This window comes from Fringilla coelebs (assembly GCF_963513975.1).
Source record: "Fringilla coelebs genome assembly, chromosome: 20".
Taxonomy (NCBI): domain Eukaryota; kingdom Metazoa; phylum Chordata; class Aves; order Passeriformes; family Fringillidae; genus Fringilla; species Fringilla coelebs.
In genome coordinates this window covers 11,191,227-11,209,952 of record NC_140046.1, presented here as the reverse complement: position 1 = coordinate 11,209,952, position 18,726 = coordinate 11,191,227, and the positions used below count along the sequence as shown (strand labels likewise).

The 18,726-nt window shown below is 58.3% G+C and overlaps 2 protein-coding genes across 2 annotated transcripts; one reads left to right on the top strand and one right to left on the bottom strand.

Annotated features, from left to right (window-relative positions):
- Positions 1-693: 693 nt before the first annotated feature.
- NSUN5 (NOP2/Sun RNA methyltransferase 5) lies at positions 694-3,941 on the top strand. The gene is made up of 10 exons (XM_084218984.1): positions 694-814; positions 933-1,055; positions 1,197-1,371; positions 1,449-1,557; positions 1,820-1,958; positions 2,318-2,433; positions 2,750-2,928; positions 3,009-3,213; positions 3,285-3,437; positions 3,572-3,941. The coding sequence occupies exons 1-10, from the start codon at positions 722-724 to the stop codon at positions 3,675-3,677; spliced, it is 1,398 nt and encodes a 465-aa protein (XP_084075110.1). The 5' UTR covers positions 694-721; the 3' UTR covers positions 3,678-3,941.
- A 255-nt stretch (positions 3,942-4,196) lies between these two features.
- Positions 4,197-17,613, bottom strand: LOC311161649 (nuclear envelope pore membrane protein POM 121-like; the record flags this gene model as incomplete). Its single annotated transcript, XM_084219382.1, is given in 13 exon segments — positions 4,197-6,614; positions 6,825-6,953; positions 8,367-10,094; positions 10,403-10,573; positions 10,794-10,896; positions 11,288-11,412; positions 12,114-12,184; positions 12,913-13,004; positions 13,948-14,119; positions 14,398-14,478; positions 16,655-16,816; positions 17,079-17,374; positions 17,377-17,613. Coding segments are annotated over 13 exon segments (3,462 nt in total). The 3' UTR covers positions 4,197-6,519.
- Between the last annotated feature and the right edge of the window lie 1,113 nt (positions 17,614-18,726).

Here is an 18,726-nt window from a genome sequence, read left to right as displayed (position 1 = left end):
TTTCTCAGAGCAGATCCCTTTCCTCGACCAGACCCCTCTTTCCAGGGCTGGGCATTCTTTGCTCTGTTTGAGTGCAGCATGAACACCACCAAAGTCTGCAGCAAATGCCCACCAACCCATCGTCCACAGGGTACCACAGGGTCTAACAATCAGTAGTAATGTCAGTGTGCTTCCACACGCAGGGACTGGATGGGGTGTCTGGGGCTGGTGACCAAGGTCACTGGGGTGGTAGAGGTGGCTGGGATGGCCGGGGTAACCAGGATGGTCAGGGTGATGGGTTGATCAGGGTAGCTGGGATCACCAGGATGAGCAGGGTGACTGGGATCACTGGTGTCACTGGGCTGGCCAAAGTCACTGATGATGGGGCGGCCAGGATGATGGGGGTGGCCGGGGTAATTGGCTGGCCGGAGCGACCAGAGTGGCCGAGGTCATTGTGATGATGGGGTGGTCGGGGTGGCCAGAGTTGGACAAGGTGGCTGGGATCACCGGGGTAACCAGCGTGATAGGGGTCGCCGGGGTGACTGCGTTGGCCGGGGTCACTGCGATGATGGTGTAGCCGGGGTGAGCTGGGCCCTTCCGCCGGCGCTGCCCGCCCAGCAGCGCCCGCACGGTGCCCGCCCGGCGCCCTCTGCCCGCTCTGCCCCGGGCACCGAGCCCGGAGCGGGCCCGCGCTCGCCCCCTGCCGCCCCGGAGGCCCCGGCGGAAGCGGCGCGGGGCGCACATGGCGCTGTACAGCGCGGCGGCCGCGGTGCTGGCGGGGCTGGAGCGCGGCGAGGGCGGCCTCAAGAGCCTCGTGTACAACAGCGGCTTCCCGGTGCGCCCGGAGGGAAAGGGGGTGCGGGGCGGCCGGGGGAAGTCGCACACGGGAGGACGGGGGGAGCCCCGGGGTCCGGCGCGGGCCCGGGTCGCGCTCATCGCTGGCTGCTCCGCAGCATGTCCGGCAGCTGTACGCGCTGGTGTCCGAGACCCTCCGCTACGCCTCGGTGCTGGAGAAGCTGCTGGATGGAGCCGCGCTGCTGCAGGCCGAGAAGAAGCTGGCGCCGCAGCTGGCGAAGGTACAGCCATCCGCGGATCCCTGGGGGATCACGTCCTGGAGCCGGGCGCTCCCGGATTGGCGGAATCCCCGGGCTGCGGTGTCCCGGAGCCGCGGTGTCCCGGGGCGGCGGGACCGGGCTCACCTCGTACCGTCCCCGCAGGTCTTGGTGTATGACCTGCTCTTCGGCAAGGGACTGAAGTGCGGGGGCCGGTGGAAGGCCCTGGCCCGGCGGCACCGGGCACGGCTGGAGGCCGAGCTGGCCCGCATGAAGGTGCGGCGCAAGGTGAGCCGCAACGAGGACCTGCTGGCCCCGGAGAAGGCAGTAAGCGCCGCAGGTGAGTGGGCTTGGGCTGGGTGGGCACCCTGTGTTGGGAGCAGTGGGGTTTGTGTCTGACCTGTCCGGCCCCTGCAGCCTCCCAGGTCCCACGCTACATCCGGGTCAACACCCTGAAGACTTGTGTGGACGATGTGATTGAGTTATTCAAGCGCCAGGGATATGCCTATCTGGGCAAGGCAGCCAGGTGAGTATTTCTTTCTGCTATCCCACCTTTCCCAGAATGTCAGCAAGTGGGACGAGGTCTGGTGGGTTGAAGGGTTGCTGAGCTTGGTGCTCAGAGGGGTTGGGTTGGGGTCTCTATCACTCCCCACTCTTAGATGCTGCCTATCTGGGTGCTGCCTGGAGCTGGAGAAGAACTGTGGGATGAAGGGATTTCTCAGCCTGGGCTCTGCTGTGAGCACTGGGATTAGGACTTTGTATTCATGCTCCCTGTATCTCGTGGACAGTGTGGAGGAGCTGAAGGCCCTTTCAGGAAAAAAATTCTTGTTGGATCCACATCTTCCGGAGCTGTTGGTTTTCCCTTCGCAGACAGACTTCCATGACAACCTGCTGTATACTTCAGGACACATAATTCTGCAGGACAAGGTGGGGGAACTGGGGAGCAGAAAGTTGCAGAGGCAGGGAAAGTACTGACAGGGATGAAGTGTGAGCTCCTTCCACAATGGCTCAGCTTGCTGCAGCATTTAAATCAAAGCAGAAACTGTGGGACTCCCCTGGGGCTTTGCTTCTGTTCTTTGAAGGTTCAGGTTGAAATTCTGGGGTATAAAATCCCTTTGGGAGTTGGGAGGAGCAGGGGGGCATGGGTTGGGCAAGACTTTTATGGAGTGTGGTGGTGGCCTTGACCCTGTGTCATGGTGGTCCTTGTGACCCCACAGCATCAGCCATGCCTGAGGAGGGGCGAGGTGCTTCTGCCCACCCCTCTGACGGTCTTTGTCCTCTTGCAGGCCAGCTGCCTCCCTGCCTTCCTCCTTGACCCTGTTGCTGGCTCCCATGTCATTGATGCCTGCGCTGCCCCTGGAAACAAGACAAGCCACCTGGCTGCCATTCTGAAGAACAAGGGGTAAGGGCAGGGTTGTGTGCAGGGGTGGAAGGAATGGGGGAGGTGGCCCTGGTCCCCCTGAGCCCATAAGAAGGTGGCAGGAGGAGCTACAACCTGTCACCAACTCAGGTGAGCTGATCTCTTCTGGGTCACTGGAAGGACCTGAGGGGACATGAACTCACATAGGGGTTCACTCCCAGACCCCAGCCCTGGGCCTGTTCCATAACACTGCCGGAGGGGAGGCAGTTCTCAAGGTCTGCCTGCCCAGTATTTGAGTGTTCCTGGGGGCCAGGTGTCCTGTTCACGGCTTGTCTTGGGCACTTGGCTCTGCCTTCAGACAGATCTTTGCCTTTGATGTGGACCCCAAGCGCGTGGCCACCATGAACACACTGCTGACACGGGCAGGGGTCACTGGCTGCCAGCTGGTCCAGCAAGACTTCCTGACCGTGGACCCCGGAGACCCCAAATACAGCAGGGTAACCCACATCCTTCTCGACCCATCCTGCAGTGGCTCAGGTAACGTGTGGGGCTCCAGCTGCTCACCTGGAACTGGGCTGTGGGTGTGCAAACCCTGGGTGACAGCTCCTGTCCTGCAGGGATGGTGACACGGGGGCCAGGGGAGGAGGCAGCCCCGAGTGCTGAACGCTTGCAGGCGCTGGCTGGCTTTCAGCGCCGCATCCTCAGCCATGCCCTGAGCTTTCCAGCTCTCCGGCGCCTGGTCTACTCCACCTGCTCCCTACACCAGGAAGAGAATGAGGATGTGGTGCAGGCTGTACTGCAGGAGTGGGGCTCGGCCTTCAGGTGGGTCTGGCTCAGGGAACCTGGGGGGCTGTAGGGCAGGGTTTGGTACTGACCCCTTTTCCATGCCACAGGCTGGTGACTGCCTTCCCATCCTGGCCCTGCCGAGGACTCGCAGCCTTCTCTGGAGCAGAAAGCTGCCTCCGTGCTTCCCCTGCAGAGACCCTCACCCATGGCTTCTTTGTGGCTGTGCTGGAGCGGTGCAGGGAAGGGGCTGCTGTCCCGTGGTGAGGGGGGGCTGTGGGGGAACTCCAGCTGCTTCTGGGCGGGGGGGGCACCATGGCCAAGGTCAGTGCTTTGGGCACCTCGGGGAGGGTGTGAGGGGATATTTGTGGCTCAGGCCGTTTGCTCTTGTCCACAGCTCCCTGCCTGCAGCAGCCAAGGAGAACCCACAGCCAGGAAAGGGAACAGAGCCAGGAGCAGCTCTCAAGAAGAGGAAAAAGAAAAAGCAGCGGGTGAAAGAGTGAATCAACATTTTCTGGACAAACCCCTGCACAGCTGGGGCTGTGGGGAACACATACTGGCCTGAACACAAGTGAAGCTATGTGCTGTGTAACGCTGGGGACTGAGTGCCAACACTGGGACCACCCTGGTGCCGGGAAGGGGCAACTGCTCACCCAGGGCTGCCCCTTGCAGCCAGCCCCCACCCAAGGCAATCCCCACTCTGCACCCTGCAGGGCTGGGGTCCTCCAGCTCGATAAAGGGCAGTTTATCATGTTCCCTCCCCCCCAAAAAAATCACTGTAGGGATGAAGCAAATTAAAAGTTTCTTTCTCTTCACTGTTTTTTACAGTGTGTTTGTGTAGTCCTGCCCTGAAACTGCCACTGCTCATAGTAGAGGCATTGTGGGGGGAAAAAGGTGAAATAATAATAATAATCCTGTCCCTCTCTTTGAACTGGGGGAGCAAGGACACATGAGCCAGAGGGCGCTGCACCTGAACCCCACTAGCACCAGAGTCCCAGGAAACACACGTGGGCACAGCCAAGTGAACACAGTCATTTTATTTTAAACCAGAGACATAAGAAGTAAGGAAACAAGAATTGCACATTCACACTAAAATCCTCATCAGCCACACCAGGAATGATCCAAGTCTTCAGTCAGTTAAAACCCAGCCTCTCCCCAAACACAAGGGGCTCTCCCAGCAGGGCCTGCGTGGCAGGGAAGGGACAGCCTGGCTCCTCACAGGCGTGTGGGACTACATGCAGCAGCTACTTCTGGGGGCAGGACCCAGGGCCAGGGTGCCCTCAACCTTGTCCCAGCTCATCCCCATCTCAGAGCTGACCTGGCCAAACCTCGGCACCTCAAGGATGGGGAGCGAGTGCTCTCCTGGCCCAGGATCCTAACTGGGGCAGAGGGAAGGACACCCAGGGTCAGTCTTGGCAGGCACTAGCCCCTTGCCCTCTGCTTCCTCCAACCCCAAGGACACGTTTTCCCAGCCTGACTGCTCTTGGCCCACTGCACCCACAGCCATGCTGGTGGGTGATGGCCAGAAAATTCCCACCAGCACCTGGAGGTCCACTATCTCCCCTTTCTACAGGGCTGTTTCCCCTCTGTGCCACATAGAGCCCATCACCTGCCTTTTCTGCTGGGAGAGATGTCTTGACCCTGGCACTCGGCACCATAACATGAGAGCTCCTGCTCCCCACCCACAGAGAAATAATTAAGAACTTTAAAAAAAAAAACAACCAAAAAAAGGTTTAGTCACATCCACATACGTCACATTTAAAAGGAAGGTGATGATGAACAGCGGGGGGAGCATGGCAGAGCCTGCAGGATGCAGCTGCCTTTCCCAACACAGTGCATTTCCACAGGCACAGCCAAGGTGGGAATAGCTAAACACTAATGGCCGTGGGGTAGGCAACTTCACTGAACCAAGCTTGAAGGAATTTGAAGGCAATTTAGCTTAAATATAAAAATAAATTTTTATTTTGTTAAAAAATGTTTAAATATTTGTGATTTTTTTTTGTTTTTTTCTTTTTTTTTTTTTAATTTAGACCCCAGCAAACACACACACTCACACGGCTTGGAGAGTAAAAACCCGGCGGCAAAGCACTCCTGGGAATGGAGTGCCCATCCCTCGCCAGGGACAGGGCAGGGGGTGGCTCTTTGGGGACCTCCAGCTCTGGCAGTCTCTTCCCACAGCAGCTCTAAGGCAGGGAAGGGTGGGAATCCCACTCCTGGTTGGATGGGGACAGGGGAGGCAGCACCACAGTTCCTAGGAGCTAGTAAAACCCACTGGGATGGAAATGAGCTGAAAAATGAAAAACAACTTGGATTTGGGATTTGGGATGGAGGTGAGGATTCTCCCATGCATCTGCTCTGGACTCCTGTGAACAATTCCAGAGCCCCCTGAAGGGCGGAAGAGAGGGGAAGAAGAGAGGAGAAGGGAGTGGAGAGACTGCCGTGGTTGGAATCCCCTATCCTAGCTGCCTTTTAGTCACAACATAGAAGAGACAACTCCCCAGCACGAGCAGCCACGCAGTGATGCTACTGTCAACACCCAATTAGTCGGGGCATGTCTCCCCCCAAAGACTGGTGCCCCCCAAAAAAGAAACTCCAAACAGCAAATCCGGCATAACCAACATGCCGCCACACACACAGTTTAGCTCTTCCTCCAAACTCGATTCAGTGAGTGCAGGAACAGGAGCACGGATAAAGCAGAACTGGGGAGCAGGGTGGGGGCAGCCCACAGCCCCACAGAGCAGCGGAGATGGGAGAGGGGTGGGGGGACCCCCATCCTCACCCCGTGCCTCCAGCCCAGGTCCCAGGCTATGGCATGTCCTCAGCTGCAGGTAGCAGGACATCAGGTCCCAAGGGTGTCACCCAGCCGCACCCATGCCAGTGGCACTGAAACAGAGCCAGGCTGGACCCCACCCTGGCTGCAGGCATGGGACCATGCTCACCAGGCCATGGGATGAACAATGGGAAAGATTTTGGGACCTGGTGGAGACGGTGTCTGACAGCAACTCGGAACCACAGCATGTCACCAGCCAAGCTCTGAGCGGGACATGGCCTTGGGGCTGGCTGAGGGCTGGGGAGGGGCATGGAAACAGCTAGAAGAAGCAAATGGGGAGAAATGTACACAGTATTAAACAAGGCAAAATAAATTGAGGGAAAGAACATTGTGGATATGTACAGAGATTTGTCCAGTCTTGGCTCTGGAACTGTTCAAGTAACAAGAGTTTGGCTTATCCTCTCCCAGCATGGTATATCCAGTGGGTGTCAGGGACAGGGCCTGGTCCCACCATAGGGACAGCTCCAGTCCAGAGCCCCCCACACATGAGCCAGTGGAGCCCAGCAGCACTAGGGTTACTTTTTGCGGGTGTGCTGCCTCCGTGCCTGCAGCCGTTGGCGAGTGCCCATCTTGGTTCCTGCCCCGATGGAGAAGGCGGGAGTGGATGAACCTGAAAGCAGAAAGGTTGCTCAGGCTGCTAGCTTTGGGATCAGTGCAATTCTCACCCTGGGAGGAATGGAAGGCTTGGCATCCCCAAGAATCCAGCATGTACTCCCTGAGCCATCTCCCAGAGAACACCTGGCCCTACCACTGTCCCCAGCCTAAGGGGACACCATGACCCATGAGCTCCCCAAGGCTGGAGCACCAACTCCTTCCTTACCAAAGGAAGTGCCGACTCCTCCAAAGCTTGAGGCAGGAGTGCTGGGTGTCCTGAAGGAAAGGGTGCTGCTTCCACTGCCCACAGCTCCAGGGACAGGTGTGCCCTGCCCAAAAGTGGGCACTGGAGCTCCTGGAAAGCAACAGGTCACTGTGAGCCAGGGCTGGCAAAGGAGAAAGAGCCTCTGGGAGCCGGTGGCACCCAGAGGAGGCACAGGATGCTCTCTGGGGGCCAAAGCACCACAACCCATTCCCCAGAACCAGCCTCTGCTCCTGAAAAGCCCTTTTAATGCAAAAGTTACGGTCTCCAGATGATCCCTGGGCTCTCTGAACAGCAGGGCTGCACAGAAGGATTTGTCAGGGAGGAACAAAGACCTTGGCCTTGCTAGATCAAGGAGTTGCTCACTGTGAGGGTTTCAGTTCCATGGGAACTGGGAATATCCAGCAAGGATCTCAAGTGTTAGGGAAACCCTGAGAACAAGCATGAAGAAATGGCAGATGCTGGTTGGCAGCATTCCAGCTCACTAAGGTGTTCCAGGTGGTTCTTAACGACTCAGACAACCTCGGCTCTTGCAGGATACTTGGATGGGCAAAGTCGGGGAGCTGGTGCCTTCAGAGGGGCCAATAAGCAGAGTTTAGGGATTCCCCTCCCCAGAGGGGCAGGATCCTTACAGGGAGCGATGGAAGCGCCTTCCCTTTGTACAGCAAGGCTCTGCGTTGTAGCAGACACGGAGCGAGCAAGAGCTCCGTGGAGGACGGAGGCTTAGAGATAAGAAAATGCCAAGTCATAGTAACTAAGCCAGAAGCCCTCTCTCCGGTCCTCCAGGCTAGCTTATCTGTGACCCTATAGGCTACTGTCCCCCTAACCCTTACAACTGGTCTGTTCCTGAGCCATTGTGCCCCTATAAGAGAGGCTACTTTTGCCCACTCTGGGAGAAGAGCTGTCGCCGGAACCCTTCACAGATCCCTCAATAAACCACCGTGGAACTAGCCGAGCCTGCCTTCTCTCTCTCTCTCTATGCCTGCCCGAGAAGCTACTTCTAGCCAGAGCGCCTTTAGCAAGCTAAGAGCTGAAAACTATAAAAGAGCTGAGATCACCGAGAGCTGATAATCACAAAGCTTGCTGAGGTGGCCACGGCTATAGAGCAGATTGGGTTTCGGACACCCAGCCTCCGGAAGGCTGAGCTATCTGGCCCAAGCCTGCCTGCTCGCCTGGGGTGCATTGACCCTGTGGGAAACCAGCTATCCGGCTAGAAGCAGCCCCTGTGGCTTTTCACGGCATAGCAGGATCACTGGCCTCCACCAGGGCTGTGGACCCTGGGAGCCTTGGCAAGGTCCATCACAAATATTCCTGACCAACTCTAGACCCTCAAGATGGACTGTCTGCCCCCATCCCAACCTGGAAATGTTCAAGGCCATGTTGGACAGGGCCCTGAGCAACCTGGTCTAGCGGAAGGTGTCTCTGCCCATGGCAGGGGGGTGGATCAACATTATCTTAAAAGGTCCTTTCCAACATGACCCGTTCCATGATTCCATAATGACTCACCTCCAAATGCAGGCTTGCTGTTGGGAGTGCTGGTCATGGTGAAGGCGAAGGGCGTGCTCTGGCCCTGCGCTCCCAGTGCACTCTGTGGCAGAGATGAGCCGAAGGGTGTTGCTGTTGGGGCTGCCCCGCTCTGCCCAGCCCCAAAGCTGAAGGCCACAGCTGGGGACCCACTGCTGAGGCCCGGCGTACCCATCCCAAAGGCGCTGGTGGAGGGGCCCGGCTGGGTGCTGGCCCCAAAAGTGAATGGAGAAGGGGTGGTGCCAAAGACAGTGGCACCGGTGCTGCTGCTTGTGGTCTGGGTGGTGGCACCAAAGCTGGATGTGGTAGAGGTGGTTGTTCCAAAAGAGAACACTGAGGTGGTGGTCCCAAATGCTGCCTGGGTATTGCTGGTGCCAAAGGAGCCCTGGGCACTGGTTGTGCCAAAGGCTGGCTGGGCACCACTGCCAAATGCTGGCTGAGCCACTGACTGTGCTGGGGAGGCTCCAAAACTGAACGGAGGAGTGAAGCTGATGGGGCCAGCAGCAGGCTTGCTGGTGGGGACCTGGCTCTCAGCAGCCCCCGTGCTGAAGGTGAGCTGGCTCCCAGTGCCAGGGTATGGTGGTGGCGGCTTTGCGCTGGGTGTAAAGCTGCCAAAAGCTGAAACGGAGGAGCCAAATGTCAGCGGCGCTTGAGCTGTGGTGGCTGGGGCAGAGGTGGTCAGTGTAGTGCTCCCAAATATGCTAAAGCCCACGGTGGTGGCAGCAACTGTTGAGTTTGAAGGTACCTGGCCAAAGGCAGGGCCTCCTGGGACACTGGTGGTGGCAGTGACTGCAGCTGGAGGTGGCTTCCCAAACTGGAACACAGGCCCTGAGGGGGCAAAGCTGGTTTCTGTGCTGGGAGCAGAGCTGGAGAGGCCTCCAAACAGGAAGGACTGTGTTGTGCTGGTGGAGGTGGCAGCAGTGACAGTCACACTGGCAGCAGGGCCAGTGGAAGCAGGTGGGTTCAGTCCAAAGCTGAAGACAGGTTTAATGGTGGCATCCGTGGAGGAACTCTGGGTGGTGGCAGTTGTAGCTGCAGTGGTGAAGATGACATTGGGAAGACCCGCGATTCCTGCCAGAGTAGCTGTGGAGGCAGTTGTTGGCTCTGAGGCTGGCTGTGTGGCGGGTTTGAAGGCAAAAGGAGAAACTTTTGCTGGAGAGGAAGCTGCAGTGATGCTACCAAAGATGGGCTTGAATATGGAGGATGTGGAGGACGTTGAGGCAGGGCCTGAGCTTACAGGCATGGTGGCTGTGGTGGAAGTGACAGCCGTGCAGACTGCTGTGCTCTCACTCTTCGGCACAGCACCAAAGATGGGTTTGAAGATGGGGGTTGTGGTGGGCATGGCAGTGGGTGGGATGGGCACAGCAGTGGGTGTAGCAGTAGCCATGGTGGGCATGGTAGCGGCCACAGTCACTGCTGGCTGGCTGGCTGGTGGGGTGTTCAGCGTCCCGAACAGGATGCTTGGCTTTGGGAAGGAGGGAGGCTTGCTGGGGGTCTGGCCCAGCTCAGTGAACACAGGAGAGGCTAGGCTGCTGGGGGGTTGCACCACCAGGGCAGGGGCAGCACTGGGGGAAGGTGTGCTCAATACAGGCACAGGCTTGGCGTCAGCAGAGATGGCAGGCAGAGAGTTTGACTCCAATGACACAGCAGGAGCAGGTGGCTGTGCAGCTGACTGAGGTGGCTGGGATGCTGCCAGAGTTCCAGTGGAGTCTGGAAAGGGGAAAGAGCTTATTTACGGACAAGGGGACACCTTCAGAAGCCCACCCTTCTGCCAAGTACTGACCCATGGCTGCAAAGGCTCCTGGAGCTCCCATCACACCTAGCCCTGCATGGTTACCATAGCCTCCAGCAGGACCAGGGGCTCAGCATCCCCAAAGGTGTCCCCTCAAGCCCTGAATGATAGTTCTGCTGCCAGCAGAGCATTTGAACAGCTACCTTATGTAGAGACGAGGAGTTCCTGCTGCACCTGCCTGATTCTGCTGGCATTCCACTGTGCCAACTCTCCTCCTCCTCCTCACCTGGTGTTGTGGATACAGCCTGGCTGCTCTGCATCTTCTTCAGACTGTCCAGAAGTGAGGAGCTGGCTGGCGCAGGAGCTGTGGAGGCAGGCATAGGCCCAGGGGAGGTCACAACAAACGCCGGTGGCTTGGACACAGGCATCATCTCTGCAGTGGTGCTGGTGACTGCATCTACAGGGAAACAGCAAGGTATCAGGACCCACAACTGGCTGTGAGAAACAAACCCTTAGCAGAGGTTCCCAGCAGGCAGGGGAACTGCACCTACACCCTACAGCCCTGGGCAACCTCATCCAGCACCACAAAGCACGAGATCTCTTCAGCTGGAAGGCATCAAGAGCACCCCCCGACCAGAGCTTGTTCCTACTCCTCCACATTTCCAGCCCATCCTTACCAGCCTTATCCTCCAAGACACTGTTGAACCACTGCAGCACTGCCTTCTTCTCTGCATCCAGGTCCTCTGAGGTGACGGAGTAGCCCAGCTGAGGGGGCGGGGGCTGCCAAGAGAGAGCAGCAGCAGCTTAGCTCCTTCCCAGGGAAGCGGACAGAGCCTCTCTGAAGGTGTGCTGGCGACTGTCTGTGGTGAGCCCTGTGAAGCAGGTGGTCCTGCCGCAGCTACTTGGGTCCCCAACACTGGTGGGCCCCGGCGTGGCGCTGAGGGCGCGGCAGGCCTTCCCCAGGCCATTACCTGGTCCGGCAGCAGGCAGCACAACCACGCACAGCCCACCAGACACTGGGGCTGGGGAGAGCGTCACTTCCCACTCGACCAAGGACGGGGCCTCCTTCCTGAGGGCAGGCAGGTCAGTGTGCCCCCAGCCCTGCAGAAATTGCAGTGAGCACATTCTATTGCCAGAGTGGGACCAAAAGGGCTGTGAGACAGTGACATACCAGCACCAGCTGGTCCCCATGGAAAGACGACAGCAAAGGGATCTTCCGCTTGCGCTTCCCACTGCTCCCTGAAGCAGATGGTGGGCTCAGGGAATTCTGCTTCTTCCACACCGGTGACTCCACAACTATAGAAGGAGACAAGTCAGGCTGAGCTCTGGGCAGAGAAGTGTTTGGTTGCAATGATGGGTCTGTCCCTTCTGACCCCACCCTAGGTGGCCCCGCTCAGAGGGCAGGGCCAGGGGCATGGTTTGAAGCTGAGGACAAGGTTGTGATACCCTGAAGAGCAGCTTCACATCCAGGAGGTCTGTGACATGAGGCTGGTGGGGCTCTGTGGGGCAGTGGCCCCTTCCTAGCTCCATGGATTGTGCCAACACGCTGCCTTACCCAAACCACGTGCCACAGCTGGCACTCTATTATGGGGCCCATCTGCCATGGGCACAGAGGATTTCCTCTCCGTTTTAGCCGAGGAAGCACTGGAATAAGCTCAGACTGGAATCTGGTCAGAGTGCTACCCATGCCACTGCAGGTTGTGGATCAAGGCTGACACCTGACCCATGCTGGCTTGGGAGCTGGAGCTCCTCCTTGGCAAGCCAACTCCCAGGCATCTGCTAGCACCCCAACACTGTCAGCACCCCCTTATCGCTTGGAAATCCCACTAGGGCAGTCACTGAGGGCAGCAGAAGTGCCACTGCCTTGGGACCAGCACATGCCAACTTTCCAGGTGACCCCTCAAGCCAATCCCACTGCAGACCTCAGCTGCCCCCTGTCCTGCTCTCTTGCTTGCACTGGTGACCTGGGTGCAGTGTCGGGGCACACGTACACTTACCTTTCTCTGTCTGCAGCTCCTTGTCCGATTTCACTGGGGTGGAAGCGTTGGAATGCTGTGACTCCTCTTCCCTGTGTAAGCAGGAGGGACAGTTACGGTCAACCCTAGGCCCAGCCCTGTCTGCAGGGAGCAGGATGAAACTGAACAGGCTGAAGACTTGGAGTATCCCTGGTGTTTATTTGCCTCCTGCAAACCGATCTCAAGACAAAAGCTTTGCCCAACTCCAGGCAAAGGAATTGCTTCCTCCTCCAGACACAGCTTGGCTGAGCCTGTGCACCCTCCACAAGATGAGTCAGCCTCAGGAGGGTAGCTGGGGGTCTCAGATGGCAGTCACTGCCCCTTGCAGGTTGGGCCCATCCAGGTGGTTGTGCCAGTTTTGGTTCTGACATAAGCTCAGGCTCCTCTGATTTGGGAAAGAGGAGAACACAGGCTGTGCTCCAAGGCAGGCACTAAAATACAGATCCTGGGATTTTACTTTGACGTGGCAAAAATCAGGGCCTGTCTCTTCCTAATGATCTGGCAATTCAGTCCATGCCAATGCCACCAGGCACCATCACTACTGTGGCAACCTGTGCCCTTAAATATCTGACCTTGCTTGTGAGTGGGCCAGGGGTAACACAGATTAGACACACCACAGCGTGACAAGGTGACAGGGAGGTCAACTGACACAAGTGGGTCTCTGCATCATTATGTGTAGGAGAGGGGCCTGGACTGTCCCAGCTCCAGTGGAAAGTGGGACTTGTGTGCTAAGATGGCTGGGAAAGACTGCTCTCTTTCTGGCTAGCCATCAGCTGATTACCTGGCTTTCTTGAGAGGCCACTCTGGTGTCTGGGGGCGGGAGGACGCTGGGCTGGACAGAGGGGACATGCTCACACCTCTTCTCTTCCACAGCTGGAATGCAGAGAGATACCAGCAGTAACTTGGCATGGGTCTGGCAGAGAGCACAGACCCCCTGATCACCCACAATAAGCCCCATTTCCCAGGGCCATGGTTGTCGAGCCCAATGAGCTCAGAGCTTCTCCTGCTTCACCGCCACTTAAACTCCCCTCCACAATTTAGGGAGCACAAAATCCAGCCACCCTAAGCTGAACCCACATAAGGAACAAGCAGCCTCCAGGGCCTTTACTGCCCTGACTGAGCCCAGGGAGGGAGTATACTGCTGGGCCTTTGCCTTTGTGTGACACAGGCAGAGGCCACCCAACTGCTTTAGACACCCTCATGTATGGGGCTGCTCTGGCAGGAGGCAGCATCTCTTTGCCAGGAGTTCAAAGCAGATGGGTCCCAACGCAAGGGTGAGATTCTCTGCAGCCCCAGCAAACCCCTCCCTCCCACCACCTGGAGCAAACCTTTCCCCACACAGACAAAGCTCCAGTAGCCACGGCTATCTGTCCCTGGCACATCAGCAAGCCCAGCCAAGCCACAAGCAGTGCTCCATCACCATCAGCAGGTGGGACCTGGGTCAGAATGAGAACACACAGCTCCCACACTGCTGATTCCCGCTGAAAACATGTCAGCACAGCAAAAACATTTTTTTTCCTTCACCTGGATCTATCCAGTCTAGCAGACTGACCAAGAAGCAGGAGAGAGGAGAAAACAGTCTCCTTCTTGGTTTGGTGTAAAAGCAGCAGTACAGCTCAGCCTGGGACTCCTCCAAAAAACAAATAATTGCTGCTTGGCCCATGGCCCACAGCTCACCTGCTCTCCGGGGTGGTGAGACTGCCAGGCTGAGCTACACTGGGTCCAGACATCCTGCCACACCTCTACCGTCTCCTCACGAGCCCAGAGCTGGGATTACATGGGTGATTCCAAAAGAATGTCAAGACAGTGTCTCTACCTGTGTGAGGCCCCGGCTGGAGCTGTAGGAGCTGGCAATGGCATTGCGGATGGAGCTGGGGATCCCACCGGCGTAGGTGTTGTTGAGGGAGCTCATAGAGGAGGTGCGAGACCTCTTGTTGGAGCAGTCATCTGGGCAGTGTGAGATGAGGCCCCTCTTCAGAGAGCCAGGCCTGGAGGGGGATGAAGGTTTGATGAGCTCCTCACCGCTCCTGCCCATCGGTCCTTTTCGCGCAGGGCAGGTGGAGGAAGGAAATCCTGCTTAGAAACAACTCTCAGCAGCAGCACAGCCTTGCTGTCACAGGCTGACAGACTGAAGGCACAACCACCGTCTCTCTTGCTCTGCCCCGAAGCTAGGCTCTGAAAGCAAAGCCCAAGCCCCCTTTTCCAGATCCCACAGCTATTTGCTCCCTCCCATCCTAGGAGTTGCTTTTGGCCGTCGGGCACTTACTTGGGTATAAGAGAAGCAGGGGCACCATTGGCTATCAGTGGCTCAAATGCTGACTGCCCACTTCCACTGCTGTCGTGGCGCCTGTGGGAAGAGAGTATGAAAGCCTATGACAGTGTGGAAGCCTCTCCCAGCCTGGGGAAAGGCAGGCTGAGCACCCAGAGAAAGATCAAACCTTGCTTTTTTCCTGGCACCCAATACTCAGGACAGAGCTTTCCCCCACCTACACCCTGCTGCAGATCTTCTCTCCCTGCGGGCCTGTCCTCACTGACTCTCACCCTAAACACCAGGAGCTCCTCCAGCTGCCTGCTTGGCACAGCAGTTTCATGTGAAAGTAAAAATAACAAAAAAACCCCCAAAAAAACCCAAACAAAACAAAACAAAACAAACAAACAAAAAAGCCAAAATACTTCCAGAAATTAGAATGAGCTGCTCAGTCTTTCTGGACAGACCTTAGTTCTGAAACTCCCACCTCTGACCTCTTCCTAACCAGTGCCCTGGACAGTTCAAGTCAAAAACTGAATTCCCCTTCCCACTATGATTTCCTGAGGATATGAAGTGTCAAAATCACAAAAGACACCCTGCTGTAAAGTGGAACTGGAAGTGTAGGACAACCCTGTCACCTGGCCAGGCAGTTCCCCCAAGCCCAGGGCAAGCTGACTGCAAGGCACAGGTGGTCCCAGGCTCTCCAGCTGACACAGCTCCTTTCTGTCCACCAAGTACATGAAATTTTCTATCTACAACCATTCCTCGTGGTTGCCAAACATTAATACCTTCAAAAGTGGCTTTTGTGCCTGAGTTGTGTATTGGCATATTACAAAAACAGTTTAAAGAAAAACACTCTGAGCTGATCTTGTCTGTGCACCCATTCTGTGGTCCTGATTGGCTCTTGTGGGGCTCAGATCCAATGAGCCAAGCATTCAGAGATAGGAATTCAGTGCTGGAAGAGGACGGCGTGCCCTGCTTTACCCTGCTCTGCTCCCTGGGCCACCTCCAGCAGCAGCCCCAGTGCAGGACAATGCCCCAAGCACTGCCCAAGCACTGTCTCAGCTCCCCATCCCAGCCCAGATGGAAGAGCCTCCATGGACACAACTAGGAAGGACAAGGCAACTGTTGGAGCAAGTCCAGAAAAGAGCTACAAATTCGGTAAGGGGATTGGAGCACCTTCCCTGTGGAAAGAGGATGAGACATCAGGGGCTGTTCAGCCTGAAGCACAGAAGGTTTTGTGGAGATCCCAGCAAGCTTTCAGGATCTGAAGGGGCTTGCAAGGAAACTGGAAAAAGACTGCGTCAAGAAGTGCAGTCATAGGACAAGGGGGAAAGGCTTCAAATTGAAAGCAGGGTAATTTAGGCTGGATATACAGAATAAATTCTTCCCTCTGAGAGTGGTGAGGCCCTGGAACAGGCTGTCCAGAGAAAGTGTGGCTGCCTCATCCCTGGAAGTGTTCAAGGCCAGGTTGGACAGGGATTGGAGCACCCTGGTCTAGTGGACTGTGTCCCTATTATAGAGGGCGGCACTGGATGACCTTTATGGTCCCTTCCAACCCAAATCATCCTGTGATTCTAGGAAAAGCAGGAGGGTGGGATAGCAAGGCAGTGCTGTGGCTCGGTGGTTGAAAAGGCTCTGGTAGACCATGGCTCTCAGGACTTGCTCTTTGTCCTTCCTAGGGACACTGGCAAAAACATAGCACCTTCCCTCCTTCGAAGTCAGGGATGGAAGTTGCTGACGTTGAGTAACAAAAGCAGCAGACAGTGTCTCATTTTCTCTCTTGTTTCATCTCCCTCTGCTAGATCAGCTCACAAGGGAAGTGCTTGGAGCTCTCCAAGTGCAATGCTTCCACCTGGTAATCACATCTCTCCTGGGAGCCTGGGGCTGATGGAAGGACAGAGCCCACAGCAGATACCAACATTTCCTACCATGCTTTCTCAGTCTTCAAACCCTGGTGAGGAGATGAGCCAGTTCCCACCTAGGCTTCCCAAAACACATCCCAGCCAGGCAGGGGAGCACACTGGACCCACAGCTAAACCATGTTCCTTCGACTGCAGAAGAGGACTTTCAGATGCAGCACCAAGGGCTGGGTGACAGATGGGGTGTGCTTCCTCTCTGTGGTTCACTTCTCAGAGTACTTTTCCAGCCCTGACTCCAGGGCTCATGGGGCCTGGCATGCTCTGGGACACATCCCATTGGTCACCTCTGGAGCAAAATCCCATTTGTGACCTTCCCAACACACTGGCTCCAACTTGAACTGCTCCCTTTTTACCTTCTTTTGCACTCCTGGTCATTCTCAAAAGTCTGGTCCTCCTCCTCCTCCTCCACAGCCCTTTTCCTGCTCTCCCTGATAGCATTCAGCACAGTCTCCTTCGCACACGGGTCAGGGCTGCTGGTGGCTGGGAAGGCCAGAGGCGAGACCAGCTGTTCTAGACTGTGGAACAGAGCAGACAGAAGTGTTAAACAGGCTGGGGACCCCGGTCTGATCACCCCACAGAAAGGACACAGCTCTCTCTTGCAGCCCTTCCCGGAGGTTTGGAAAGCAGCATCCCCCCAGCCACATGGTAGCGCTCAGGACAGGATGCTGCTCCCGGGCACAGCACAGTCGGCTGAGCGTTCCCTACAGTGTGTCCTGGTCCCCACCGTGGCCGATATCCGGGCTCCCCCAGGTGTGTCCCGGTCTCCCCCGTACTCACGCCGGGGAGCGGGCGATGCCGCCGGCCGGCGGGGCGATTCTCACGGTGACGGGGCTGCGGAGCGGCCCGGCACGGCGGGCCCAAGGCGTGCTGCGGGGGGAGCCACCCTCCCAGCGGGCGGCGGGCAAGCACAGCGGCACGGCCGGGTGGGCCTCAGGCAGCGGGTACCGGCGGCGCGGGGCCTGCAGCCGGGAGCGCGGGACCCTGTGGGGGCAGAGCGCGGTCAGCGCCTCTGACGCGGTCTGGGGCTTCCCCGCCCGCTCTACCCCCATCTTCCCCTTGCTTACCCGGGCTGGGGGCGACGCGGCCCGGCCCTCGCGGCCGGGCCCCCGTTGGCGGCGGCTTTGCCGGGCGGGCGCGGCGCGGTTGGGCCGGGCCGCATGGCACACCAGGCGCCCGCCGCACCCAGCGCCGCCGCGCCCAGCAGCGCACCCCGCAGCAGCAGCCAGGCCAAGGCGAGCGCCAGCGCGGCGGCCACGGCCAGCGCGGCCCTCACGGCCCCATCCCGCCCCCCGCCCGGCCCCGCGCCCGCCATCGCCGCGCGCCCGCTGCTCCCGGCGTGCTCTGCGGGGCGGGGCGGGGCGGAGGGCGGGCGGGGCGGGGCTTAACAGCAGGGCGGAAGCTTCCCGAGTGGGCGGGGCTTAAGGTGAGCGCGGTCGGCCCTCTCGGCGCGTACCGCGGAGGCGGGGCTTAGGTGGAGGGACACGCCTAGTAGGCGGGGCTTCCAGTCCCTGCGCGACGACTCCCGCCGGCATGCACGGAGGGGCCGGGGCCCCATGGGTAGGCGGGGCTTAACGAGGGGGAGCGGGGCGGGCGGGGCCGGCCCTCTTGCGTCACCGCGGGGCCGTGGCTTTATGGGGGAGAGCTTCTGGGGTGATCGACGCTTCCAGCTGCGTGGGATGGGCGGGGCTCGAGGTAGGCGGGGCTAAGTGGGCGGGAGCACGGCCAGCCCTGTCTCCGCGGGCTCCCGGCGTGCTCTGCGCGGGGTGGGCGGGGCTCGGCTCCGGGGCCCCTCATGGTTCTCCTTCATTCCCTTGTCGTTCCTCGGCCTCTCTGTCGCCGGGTCTCTCTCGCCGTCATCCATCCCCCCTGCCCCAGGCCATGTGCCCCTGTTCCCACCGGGACCTTCGGGCTTGCCCCATCCCTTCCCCACCGCGTCTCACCCACCCAGCTTCCAATTTCCCCATCTCCAATCCTTAGTCCTGTTTACCATCCCAATCCCCACGTTCTCCCGGTCTCTGTGTTCCCGTCCTGTCTCTAATAACCCCCCAACATGATTCCAGCCTGTGTTCCCCCCTATGTCCCCTACAGCCCCCCTATACCATTCCAGCCTCTGTGTCCCGTTGCCCCAGTCCCTGTCACATGTCCCCAGTCCCGACCCCGTAACAGGTGCAGGAACCCAGGGGCAGGCACGGTCCTGCCTCTCCCCAGTCAGCACCGGGCCCAGCCTGTCCCCTTGTCCCAGCTGAAGGGTGCCATTGCCACCCTCCTGCTCTGAGGACAGGGCTGGGAGCTGTGGGAAATTCTGGCAGGCTGGGCGAGCCCTTGGGCTCCTCAGGAGACATGGGCATCCCTGGGGCTATCTCACCCCACTGCCAGCCAGCTGTGTTCTGCAGGGCAGGGACCACTGCAGGCAGGCACAACAGCA